We start from the raw sequence: 12,624 nt of genomic DNA, 5'->3' as shown, positions 1-12,624 counted from the left end.
AAAAAAAAACCGAGTTGATATCCGACCTTTTTCATTCCAATGTCAGGTATTTGTATAGAAATTTAATTAGGTCTTGATTTGAATGTGGATTTAAAAAACATAGATTAGGTTTGGGTATGAATGTAGCCAACAATCCAATCCAAACCCCTCACTGCCAGAAGTACCTTCTTGCATCCCTTCAATTGGAAAATTGTGAAACCTTTACAAAAATATCACGCATTACAACAGTAAAATTATTTTATGGAGGATGCAAGACGGCCTTCCTTCCCGCACTTTCACTGTGCAATAGAGTGTGTGTGGCCCGAACCACCCCAAAAGTTGTGTGTGAAAGATGGCAACCTCATGTTCATCCAAAAAAAAGGAACCACGACCTCATTTAGTGACTAAAGCCTTCAGCTATCTTATTCCAAATGGGAATCCAAATGACCAAACCACCTGTGAGTGTTCGTCCGGGAACTGGGGTAGCAGTATTCTGCTACATAATGGCAGAAATCCATCTTCCCTCGTTACATGGCTACCTCCTTCCCCTGAAACCTTGAAGGCGAACTTTTGATGCTGCTGCAACATCAGATAAAGCGGCTCCTGGATTTGTCATTCGAGAAAGTGAGGGATGATACAAGGAATTCGTTACGAGACAGGCTTGTGAATGGGTGGTGACTCTGTAAACATGTATGAAGAAGTGGTGACGAGTCCGCTGAAGCTTCTTGTCCAACAAAATGCAGGAACCACTGTACCTGTAGACTGTCGCATTTTGTTAGCAGATCTAATTTAATCTGTAACTAAGACAGTGGGGGTGTGGGTCAGTGAATGGACTGTAAACTATAAACATGGGTTTGTAGCAGTGTATGGACTGATTTGTATGTTTCTATTACTTAATGCAAGAGTCAGCTCCTTCTGTTACCAAAAAAAAAAAAAAAAAAAACTAGCGTGCTGATGCTCCTGTATATGTTAATAAATACTGCAATCTAACCTTTGGATCTTTTCTTTTATGGCGAGATGACAAGTTATTAATAAAAAAAATGTCACCATGGAAAACAAGTTGCAATGATGCCATGATCAAAAGGATTCCCTTCTCATCCCCTCCTTAATGAAGCCATCCGGCTGGTCTATATATGAACCGCTTAGTCCAATGAAGAAAACGGAAGAAGAGCTTAATAATAGCAAGAATTCCAGGGCAGGAAAGTTTTAGGAAAGTAATCCAATAGCCTCAAGAATGACAGTATTTTATGAAACTGTCGAATTATTGGAGAGAGAGGCAATTAGTTTTTGTTTTCTTATATTTTGATAAATTTGGAGCAATTTAGGTGTTCATCTCAATTCTCAAACATCATACTAAAGAGGGGTTCAAATGGGCCAAGCTGATCCATGGGTCGACAGGACAATCCTGGAGGAATGGTAGAGCACTTGTTTATATTGTTCTTGCAAATAAGTTTTATTGGATCACTCATGTAAACCCAGGCTTTTGAAGCCTGCCCTGCATGGTACAGACCTTTCCCTTCTCCTGGAGTATGTTTGGTTGCAAGAAAATTCATGAAAAAGGAAAAGCAAAACTAAGACTTTTTAATAGTAATGAAAAAAATTTCCAGAAAACTAGTTATGAACTTTTTCAAATTTGTTAGTTTTCTAGCGAAACAAACAAATGAAATACCAAAATTGCCAAGAAAAATCATAATTTTTTAACACATAAGCAAACTGGAAATCATTTTAAATTTAATTGGTTCGCAATACAACTCACTCTAATTGAAAAAAAGAGAAAAAGAAAAAGCAAGATCAATACAATTTACACATGACATATCTAATTTATTTGATATTCCTGCCATTTGTCACCTAGCTCTCCTTGAAGAAATTCTTTATTTTTTTATTTTTTGAAAGAACCTCCTTGAAGAAATTCAAATTTTGATCTTTGTGTACCTTGATTTTATAAGGAGACTTCCTACTCAAAATATATTTTGGTATCAAAATTTAAACAAATCAATTAGAACAATTTCCTCATCCTTTCCCAAGCATTACGATTCATTGACAAATAGTATTTGTGATTTGGGATTCATGAACTCGGACTCGAACTAACAAAACAAGTAGCTAGGTTCTTGCTATCCCTATGTAAGAGTGCTCTGGCTTACAAAAATGCAAGGGCATACTTAAAGGCTCTTCAGGTTATGAGATAGTAGGCTGGAGCCCACTATGGCGAACCTCTGAAAGGCTGAGCTCAAATGATGTTGGCCCGACATCAGGCCTTGAAGTTTTTCTTGAAGGAATTCAAGAGGCCCGTCTGGGGACAGATTCAGGCTATTTTAGGCTCCTTATTTGGTCCTTCGGGCCAGTTACTTCACCTAGCTTGTTCATGGCTGTAGCCATTTACTTCTCTAGAAACCTAAGCACTCCTCTGTAAAGTAGAATAGTGACATCCAAATTGTAATAGCAAGCCACTTTGAGATGAATGCAGATATATGTAGCATATGTTTCTTAATGGTATCTAGGTGCTTGAGTTTGGTTTCAGTAATCTACGACGTAAAGTACAAAGCATGCGTTTCTTAGACTAATGGTTTCTAGGTGCTGGAGTTTGGGGTTCAGTAATCAACCATGCAAAGCACAAAGCATAAATTGCCCACCTTGTCTCCTTGGGTTTGGTTCCATGAATGGGCCGAACCATTTATTTCTTAAAATAAAAAAAAATAGATGATTGAAAAAGAAAAGAAATGTCTAATGTTAATAAATGATAATTTTGCATATTTCAAGATTGAGGGAAGACGATTGCATGACCGGTGTTTGAAATTTAAAAAATACACTAAAAATGACAATCATATTGGCATATCTCATGATTGCATGAATCAAGTCTACTAATAATGGCTAATGTTTGAACTTCAAATTCAAATTTGAAATGCACTAGAAATGGTAACCATATTGTGGCTTACATGAATCAAGTCTGCTATCAGATTATTGGTATATTGTGCAACTAATAGAGAAGTAAGAGAAAAGTTAATGTGGATGAGGCCCATTTTTTATCTGATAGCATGAACCGACGGAATGGTCCATTTCCTTTCTTTGATTTCCAACTACCCAGAGATATATCTTAGATTCTTATTTCATTTCATATTAAAAGACCAATTCTTCTTATTTATTTCTTGATAGTTACAAATATGACCCGTTTGCCGAGTTGAACATATTGGATCCGACTTTATTGGGTGCATTCATACTTGTCAGTCATGAATCTACCCACTCTAGCGAAAAAAAAAAAAAAAAAATATTGGATCCGCCTCTCTAACACAGCTCACCTTCTTGGACCTACCAATCTCCATAGATTTTGATAGGGAGAGAGGACCGTTAAACCTTCCTTCTTTTAAAAAAAGCAGTAGTTGGTAACAAACCAAAGCCCCATTAAAACTCCTTGGACTCTCTTTCTAGCTTTTAGAACTCGTTTTGTTTGTGAAAAAAAAAAATTCTCATTAAAATATTTTTTTCTAAAAAACTATTTTTTTAAGAATATAATGCCTACAAAAATGATTTTATTTAGTTGAGCATCTACATTTCTAAAAAAATTATATGAAGTATCTATTATATTTTTAAAATAAAGGAAAAGATCTTATCCATAAATTTTGATGCCTTAAGAGTAGTTTTGGAAAAAAAATTCAATTGTCAACCGGTGGAAAAATAGTTTTTCATGTTTCTTATGATTTTTTTTTCATAAACATGAAAAATCTTATTTCAATGAAAATGCAATCTTTTCATCTCTTTTCTTTAAAAACTCCGACCAACGAAAATTTTTTCGTCTTCTCATGCCATACTTTTCCTACTCTTTCCATATTTTTAACGTTTGTCACAGCCTCACACTCTTCTCCACACCATGAAAGCTATAGATTGTTGGAGACATGGTCAAGAGACCACAGTATTCGGTAGTTTCCAAATGAAATTTTAATAGCGTCATCTTTTTTCGTTAAAATACGACACCTTTTTTAAGCTTATGTTTGGTACGAACAAAAATTGCTGATACATTGTCAGGCCCTCAGATTCCTAAGTCCAGCTTCCCAAATATTAATGCATGTGTTTCTAACATAATCACTTTCATTAAAAAAAAAAATCACCACTTGCGTTGTTGAACTACTGATTTGGAGAGGTGTCGATGGGCAGTTTCAATTCCAAATTTATAGAGATTTTCCTTTCCAAAGCATCCACAAAAGTTGATTAGTCCACCCCGTTGAACTGATCAAGAGATGCCCCTTTCACAAACATTAACTTACGATTTTATTTGTTTTGTGGATTTCATGCAGAACAAGCAATCAAGTATTCCACTCCCACCTCATCCCCCCATGGAAGCAAGAAAGAGGAGCAAAAGGACTCAACTTCGTGGGTAATGGGCGGGGAGTGAGACAATAAGCCAATTCAAGCTCTTTCCATTGTGCAAGCAAGATTGGTTGGATTAGCCCACTTTTCCATAGGTTATATATTCACTTATGCGGCTTTCTTGATTGCCTCTACGTCAGGAAATTTTTGTTAATTTTTGTTAATCAAGAACAAAAACCTGGCATAACGGTGTAGGAGGGACCTTCTGATGAGTCCAAAGAATCTCTTCGGAATGCTGAGCCGCATAGGTAGCAATTCAATCTGCGGCTTAGTTTGCCTTCCAATAGACATGCACAACCTGAATATGCTTTACAATATTTAGTAGCATGTCGACGCTTCCTCTTATACTTCGCTTCTTCCTTTAACACAATCAATTATATCATTTAAATTTCAGAAATTTATTAAATTAATTTTGACGGTTGATTTTTAGAAAATGGATGATCAAACAAAAAAATAAGCTAGACATTAAAAAAATGGAAAGCAAGGAAAATCCAAAAAAAAAAAACTCAATAGGAAGACAGAAATATATAAAGATTGTTACGATACAATTACAAAATAAAATAAAATAAAATAAAATAAAATCGAGGGGACAAGGTCATCTTCTTTGATGTTTGCAGTATCCATATCGCGTGGTCAGATACCAAGCAGTGCTAGAGAATAGCGACGTGACAAATGCCAACTTGGCCTCTTTGTTTACACTGTTGTGACTTTAGATGGTGACAAGAGCTACGTTATTCTTCATTTTTCCATCACATAGTTGACATATGTGTAATTTTAGACATCACTAGGCAAGTGTTGGCAACGAAATAAGGTAACTTGAGGACTCTATACGAAACACAAATAGAAATTTGAGGATGGAAAGATGAGCTTATATTGGTGTCGATGATTGATAGAAGAGAGATTGATAGGCCTTTTGGGGATCTCATTAGTACAAGGCCCTGTTCAAAATGTATGCAAGGGAATTTTTTAGGTCGGAATAGATGCAACATAATTTGCGCAACGGCAACTACAGTTCGATTCAGCCTGATCCCAACTAATTAATTGCCATCGATTGTAAGCTAAAAATTATTAAAAACCACTTTGAAGCTATGAAAATATAGTCATTAGACTAGCATATTATTGTGCTATAAAAGAAGAGCTGCCACCATAAATTATAACAGAATGAAATTTCATAGTCTTTCTTGCGAACAGAGTTTTTTTTTTTTTTTTTTTTTTGTTAAGACGGATGATTCATACATATCTTATATGGATATATCTAATAAAGACAGAAAGTAAAAGATACGGGAGCGCTCTAGGCAACTCCTCTTATCCTCTGAACTGACTGGCTACATAAGAAGCCATTCAATTAGCGGCCTTATTTGTCTCTCTAAATATATACTTGGCTTGGAAGGCCACTCCATTCTCACCATAGGCCAAATATTCCAAAGCAGATGATGGCCCTCCACTGATACAGCTAGAGCTACCCTAAATCTAGCCGACAATAGTGGCCGAGTCACCCTAAAAAATAGCGGAGTCGGCCTGAAGCACCCGCCAGGCATGGCTCAGGCCAGCCCATGCCACACTAAGCACTAAACTCAGAACTGAGGTGTCGAAAATCTGATAGCTTCCCGCCACGACCATCCTAGATTCAAGCCTGTGAGGACGAAGTCAGCACCATCTCTCCGACTACCATCAATCACGCGACCATCAAAATTGACGTTTAGGAAATTCTGAGTGGGGCTGCGAGCTGAGAAATTTCACAGCTCTATGCAGACAAGGAATCGGGATCTTTTATTTCTTTTAGATGTGCTTGTGGGACGTACAAAGTGAATACTTTTTAATATAAGTTAATTTATGAATTGAATTTTTGTGCACTGAAGAGACCGAGATGGCAGAGGACCTAAACATTTGACCCATACGACAAACCACAAGGAAGGTACGATATAGGATTCAGGTTCATTGCCTGCCTTTTCCCACCAAGACCACGCTACTTGCAACCCTGGAACCAAGAAAAAGGTTGTAAAATAAGATATGGACATCCATATGACCTTAAAAAAGGTTATATGCTACATTGCTACTTGGCGTTTGCTTGATGCCCTGCTTCAGTACCGGCTGCGGTTAAAAGAGCTTCAAAGGATCTTTCTTGCAGAGCAAAGTGAATGAATGATGCGTGACCATGATAACTCTGGCACATTTTAAAAAAAAAAAAAAAAAAAAAAAAAACTTTGTCCAGCTAGTGAAAGCAGAACATCAATCCTTTTACAAACAGATAAATGGAAGTGCATCTGCCACATAAAAAACATTATTCAGTAAACTTTTTGTAAGTATAATGATGATTCCATTTTGTTCAAGTGAATTAAGTGCATTTGTTTTAATCCTCCAGGGAACAAAAAAAAAAAAGACTATAGTGCTTCTCATTATCTCAGCTGGAGTCCTTGCATGGTTGATATCTTTTCCTAATGTTAACTACTATTGCTTTGCCTGTAGAGACATGAGCACTTACTTTCCTTGTATTGCAAATTAAGGTTCTCACCATTATCAAAGAGCTTAACCCCAATTGCAGCCATCACCATGACATACACAACACATGCAAACATATATGCTATTTTGAATATTCATCGTGCAAATTTATGTAAGAACTAAATCTAACTTTGGGTTTTCCCCTTGAATATGCTTCACCTATCGTATATGATATCATGCTGTAGCAACAAATTTGGAGGTAAGAATTAAAGAATCTTAATCGAAAAATTATGTGATAAGATGTCAGAAAAAATATATATATATTTTTTTGAAAAAAACATTTGGAATACCACCATCAAAATTAAAATCCTAAACCCACTACTAATAATTAGAACATCCAAGGAACTACAAACATCTAGTTTTTTATTGATATATCTTTTTACATACAGATTCCTCCTGTGTCGTCTTTTTTTTAATTAGTGTTCTCCATGTCTTTATGAACTGTGGTGTCACATATTTCTTCTGATTTTTTTGTATATAATATTTTTTTAAAATTATTTAGATATATTTTTACTAGATTGATATGATAAATTTGGATTTACCACAAAAAAAAAAAAAAAGGAAAAAAGTTGGCTGCTCCACTATCCAATATCATGTTGATGGGCCCAATAAGCCGACTTTATGAGCCCCACCCAGCTCCCTTTAACTAAACTTTTTTAATGGATCTATTCCACATGCATTTGGTCCCTCGAGATGGAGGTGCCTTTAACAGATTCCGTGCTTTAAAATCAAAAAGGTTTAGAACCCGCACCAACAAAACCAAGGCATGGGCCTTGGCCGATGGACACGGGTCCCATGCCAGATTGAGAAATTGGACCCAAGCCTGGAGCCAGCCAATAAATAATCCCACAGATGTGGATTCCTCACATGCTTCGCGGTCCATCAATGTCAGAGTTCTCCATGTGGATGGAAACAATCACCACCCCAGTCAAGACACCGTGTCGCCCTCGCCCTCAACCCACAAGAGTGCCTCATACCGTCACTCCTATTCGCGTTGTATCTTGATCAACCATTCGATTGCACCTCGCACAACTCTCAAAGCAATCTGTATCTTTTTTTAATATATATGTCTGTATGGATCTCGGAGCGGCTACTGCATGATTGATTGATGTTCCGAAAAAAGATGAATGATTCTTTCACGCATGCCAAAGATGAGGACCACCTAGGATTTGTTCCTCCGCGCACCAACCGTTTGAACTTGTGCCTGCCACCGCTCCCTCGACCCCAAATTGGTCCCTCCCTGATTGCCATGGCAAGAAGTCCATTTCCTAATGTCATGGGGCCTGTTGAGTGGACTTGATTCCATTAGTTTGTGAATAAGGTGGCGCTCACTGACCTACTAGTGGAATTGGGCTTCACTCGAACCCATAGTGACAATGGGTTCTGCTGTATCTGCCAGAAGGCGACCTGTAATTTAGTCACCTATACCACCTAAAGTTCTGCATAGGTGAATAAACAGAACAAAAAACATTTTGCGTCAAAATATAGTGCGACCGTAATTCCCCGTGCCATTCTAGGAACAGCTCAATACATCGGTCCACGGGAGCATCAAATATCAAATAGGGAAATACCCTACATTAATGGAAATATCTTTATAAGTTTATTCTCGGCAAAAACCTCTCCTGCTCTGCTCGCTCCAAGGGTGGAGAACCTGTGTTCTTTAAGTAGATTGCGCTTTACTGCAGCAAAAGATGTGAGTGAGAGATCATACGAGGGAAAGCACATAAAAAATTTTTGTTTTTTTTTTCTGTTTCCTCCAAATGTTTCTTTTTCCTCATAATCTTTCACCATTATCTTTCAGAGCAACTGAAACAGAGGAACCGCAGGCAAAACAAGAGAGGCCAACAGAAGAACCTTGAAACCAAAGAGAGCAGCGCTGACACAGGAAAGGAAAGAAAAAAAAAAGGGACAAACACTAGCGGACGGAGCACCATCACCACCACCACCACTAAATCCCTCCCCACTTGGTAGAAGAGAGAACACTCAGTGGAGGCATCCGGCGTAGGTGTGCCGGTCGGGTCCTAACGTCTTCTGTCTCTAAACCTTGTTGATAATTTCTCCTACCTTCTTCAGAGCTTGTTCCGGTACCAGAACACGCCCTTCTTCTCTCCAGCCTCGTCCGGCTCCACGTAGATGCACTCCTTCGCCTCCCTCCACAAGGCCTTGAACACCGGCGTCCCGTCGAACTGGTAGTACTCTCCGAGGATGGGACGGATGGCCTTGGTAGCTTCCAGGGCATGGTAATGAGGCATGGTGGAGAAGAGGTGGTGGGCCACGTGGGTGTCCGTGATATGATGGAACACCCGGTTGAGCACCCCGTAATCCCGGTCCACCGTCGCCAGCGCGCCGCGGAGCCAGTCCCACTCGCTCGAGTCGTAGTGCGGCAGCGACGCGTGGGTGTGCTGCAGGTACGTGATCGTCACCAGCCACCCGTTCACGATCAGCAGCGGCACACCGTAGACCCGCACCACCCACCAGAGGCCGAACGGCCCCGCGAGCCGGCACAGCGCGTAGAACGCCGCGAGGACGCCCGCGTCGGCGATGAAGATCTGGGCCCGCTCCCGGTGCGAGTAGATCGGGCCGTAGGGGTCGTAGTGGCAGGCGAACCGGGGGTACGGACGGCCGGAGATGTTGAAGGCGAGGTACAGGGGCCAGCCGAGGGTCAGGGTCACCGCCAGGAAGAGGACGCGGCCCGGGGGGTTGTTGAGGTACCTGGAGTACCAGGCGAGGGCGGACTTGCGCTTGGGGACGAAGACCTCGTCGCGGTCGAGCGAGCCGGTGTTGGAGTGGTGGCGGCGGTGGCTGATCTTCCAGGAGAAGTAGGGGACGAGGAGGGCGGAGTGGAGGACGAGGCCGACGAGGTCGTCCAGGAGGGAGGAGTCGGAGAAGGCGTGGTGGCCGCACTCGTGGGCGATGACCCACAAGCCGGTGAGGATGCAGCCCTGGGCGGCCCAGTAGACAGGCCAGGCTGCGAGGCGGAGGAGCGGTGGGGAAAGGGCCGGGATGACGGCGAGGGCCACGTAGAAGAGGGCGGCGGAGACGACGAGGTCGTGGACGACGTAGGAGAAGGAGCGGAGGACGGACCGCTGGAAGCAGTGCGGGGGGATGGCCTTCTTGATCTGGCTCAATGCGAATGGGGGCTTCTCCGTCGGCGACCGCCGGAGGGAGGGGTCCTCGTCGGGGCGGTGGGCCGTCGCCTCCGCCGCCGACTGGTCCTCCCGCTCTTTCGCCGTCATTCGTCCGCCCGCGCCCATCGCCGTTACGTGATTACCGCCTCTCCAGCGAGATCGCTGCTACCACCACAGACAGCAACAAAGACGGTCACGCGTACCGCAGGTGACCAGATACATACAAAAGATAAGTACTTACCGCTGGACCAATTGGTAAATAAGAATAACTTTTTCTTTTCCTCATCCTTTTTAGGATTAATTCATCATTTAGTTACAATCCATAAAAATATTATTAAAAAAAAAAAGAAAGAGCGCGCGCGAAGGGAGCACGTGATGTTGACGAGATACAAAGTGAGAGGCAGCGAGGCATGCGCTTGCGCAGGACAAATTATTTCCTGCACCGCGTGCACACGTTGCCGTACGCATCACCAATCACAGCCATTCGTTTTTACGAACCTTGTTCATTAAAAAAAGAAAACAAATCTGGGTGACAGGCTGGTCCACCGGGATGCCGAAACAGGGCAGTTGCCGTCTTTTACTTTATTCCTTGCTCTGATACCACAAACCCTAGAGGCGAGAGATTGCGTAATCTGCAGCCTCCGTGGATCAGATAAGGCAGCCAATGCTTCTTGCGAGAAATCTCGCGTGAAAATAACTTTAAAATATATACAAAAATCATAATATCAAAACTGTATTTAAAAGGAAAATATGCTAATATAAACTAAATGATAGTTTTTCTCAAAAAAAAAAAGATCCATAAATGGCGCAAAATTAACAAAAAATACCTTCATTACTGACAATGCCTTATTATTTATCAAAAAATGCAGGAAGTATTATTTCTCATTGTTTTAATGATTTTTTTACAAAAACTATTCACCCCTAACTTATTTTTCAAGGAAAAAAAAAAAGCAAAGCGACAACTATTAGCTCTTTGGTAACGCTATTAGACTACTATGCATGCAAAGCGACAACTATATGGCCGTTCGTTCCATACGCCGTCCGTGCAGCCGGACACCACTCTTCTCTCTTTGGTACCTAAATCTTACCGCCTTCGGAAACACTTGTGGTGCGTCTAGGCCGTCCATGCGACTCGGACAAGGGAGATCGGACGGTCAGCATATACGTTGGTCGGCCAAAGCTAGTCGGTATCCCAGAAATAGGGCGAACAAAGTTGAAGCTTTCCATAATTCAGGGAGGAATGACTTTTTCCAAGCGGACGAAAAGGCCCTTCATCGTGGAAACTATTTACGGAAACTAATGAAGGCGTCCACGTAAAGCGGAAGGACAATATGGAAATAAACTATCATTGTATTCTTTGAATCAGTAAAACGAACGAGGAGCCGCCGGGCGGCACGGCGACCAAACCAACTCCAACATCTCGATGTCGGCGAGTAAAATATAAATAAATAGACAAACGAAGTGACGACTTAAAACCACTTCCACCTCACACGCATCCAACTATTTGAAGAAAACAAATAAAAAAATAAAAATCTTCACGATGCCTGAAAAAGGGACAAGAGAAATCCCTTAGAAATGCGATCCAAAGTGGAAATTCAACTCAAAGCTAGAAAGTTACCGTACGGTTCTCGTCCCACCCAGATTTAACAGATAAGAGGAAAGGAAAGAAGATTTGTTTCCTATTTTAGGGAAAGGAAATCCCTATTTTTGGTAGAGAATGTGAGGTGGGATACAGACCTACCAAACAAGTAGCGAGACAAATAGGTGCAGAAAATTTTACGAATGCGGAAGTTGGATTCCAGATCTATGTAATCCAACCAAAAAACGCATTCCCATCGAAGAACAGATAGTAACCACAAGATCTAAGCGAACCAAGTCGCAAAACCAAGAGATTGATTTCGATGCAGACAACCGTATCCACTCATCGAATAAAACAAGAAAAATCCGGGGAACAGCATAATAGAAATCAAACCGAAAAAAAGGGGGATGAAGGAGAATTGTCCGTACCTGAGGGAAAAAAATGGCCGAGTAATCACTTGGAGGGTGGAGAGCGAGAGGAGAGAACAAACATATAAAAAGAGAATATATATTTAATCTCTCGCACCCGCTTCCCCACCCTTTCGCCGTCCTCCGAGGGCTTCCTCCCAGCCCCAGGAGGTGCGGTATTTAAGCTCTCCTCGCTCCATGGCGTGCGATGGGCGATGGGCCCACCCCTGGGCCCCACGTATAACGCCGTGGAGGCACCGTACCCTCGGAAATCGTCGTGCGGGACACGTGGCTATGTTCGATTGGATCATTTGACGGGGCAGCAGAGGGAAAATGCGAGGAAGGCCCGCATGCGACAGGGCCCAGCAACCGACCCCATCTCCGCCGTTCGCCCGTTCGTGGCCCCCGAAGGAAATGGCACTTGGACGGCCAGAGTTCGCACGAGAGGAAAATATCCGGTATTTTGTGCCAAAATGACCGAATTAGCCCTATGTTTTAAACATTTGACGTCGAACACCCGTCGCCGTGCTGGGAAATCGGGCACTGGGCCGGTGCATGCCGTGCGCGCCTCAGATTACTAAAAGGCCATTTTTCTCCTCCAAGTGCGCTTCTATTGTAAGGGCAGGGTGGTAATTTGGTTATTAGGATGTCGTATACGTATCTTCTGCCCGAT

General features: G+C 41.7%; 1 protein-coding gene across 1 annotated transcript; it reads right to left on the bottom strand.

Moving 5' to 3' along the window:
• Positions 1 to 8,561: 8,561 nt before the first annotated feature.
• LOC103713931 (omega-6 fatty acid desaturase, endoplasmic reticulum isozyme 2-like) lies at positions 8,562 to 12,118 on the bottom strand. Its single transcript, XM_008800986.3, has 2 exons — positions 11,973 to 12,118; positions 8,562 to 10,127 (listed from the first exon to the last, which is right to left on the bottom strand). The coding sequence occupies exon 2, from the start codon at positions 10,089 to 10,091 to the stop codon at positions 8,907 to 8,909; it is 1,185 nt and encodes a 394-aa protein (XP_008799208.1). The 5' UTR covers positions 10,092 to 10,127; positions 11,973 to 12,118; the 3' UTR covers positions 8,562 to 8,906.
• Positions 12,119 to 12,624: the final 506 nt, after the last annotated feature.

This window comes from Phoenix dactylifera, unplaced genomic scaffold (assembly GCF_009389715.1).
Source record: "Phoenix dactylifera cultivar Barhee BC4 unplaced genomic scaffold, palm_55x_up_171113_PBpolish2nd_filt_p 000299F, whole genome shotgun sequence".
In the NCBI taxonomy this organism is placed as follows: Eukaryota; Viridiplantae; Streptophyta; class Magnoliopsida; order Arecales; family Arecaceae; genus Phoenix; species Phoenix dactylifera.
This window is presented reverse-complemented; position numbering and strand designations above follow the sequence as displayed.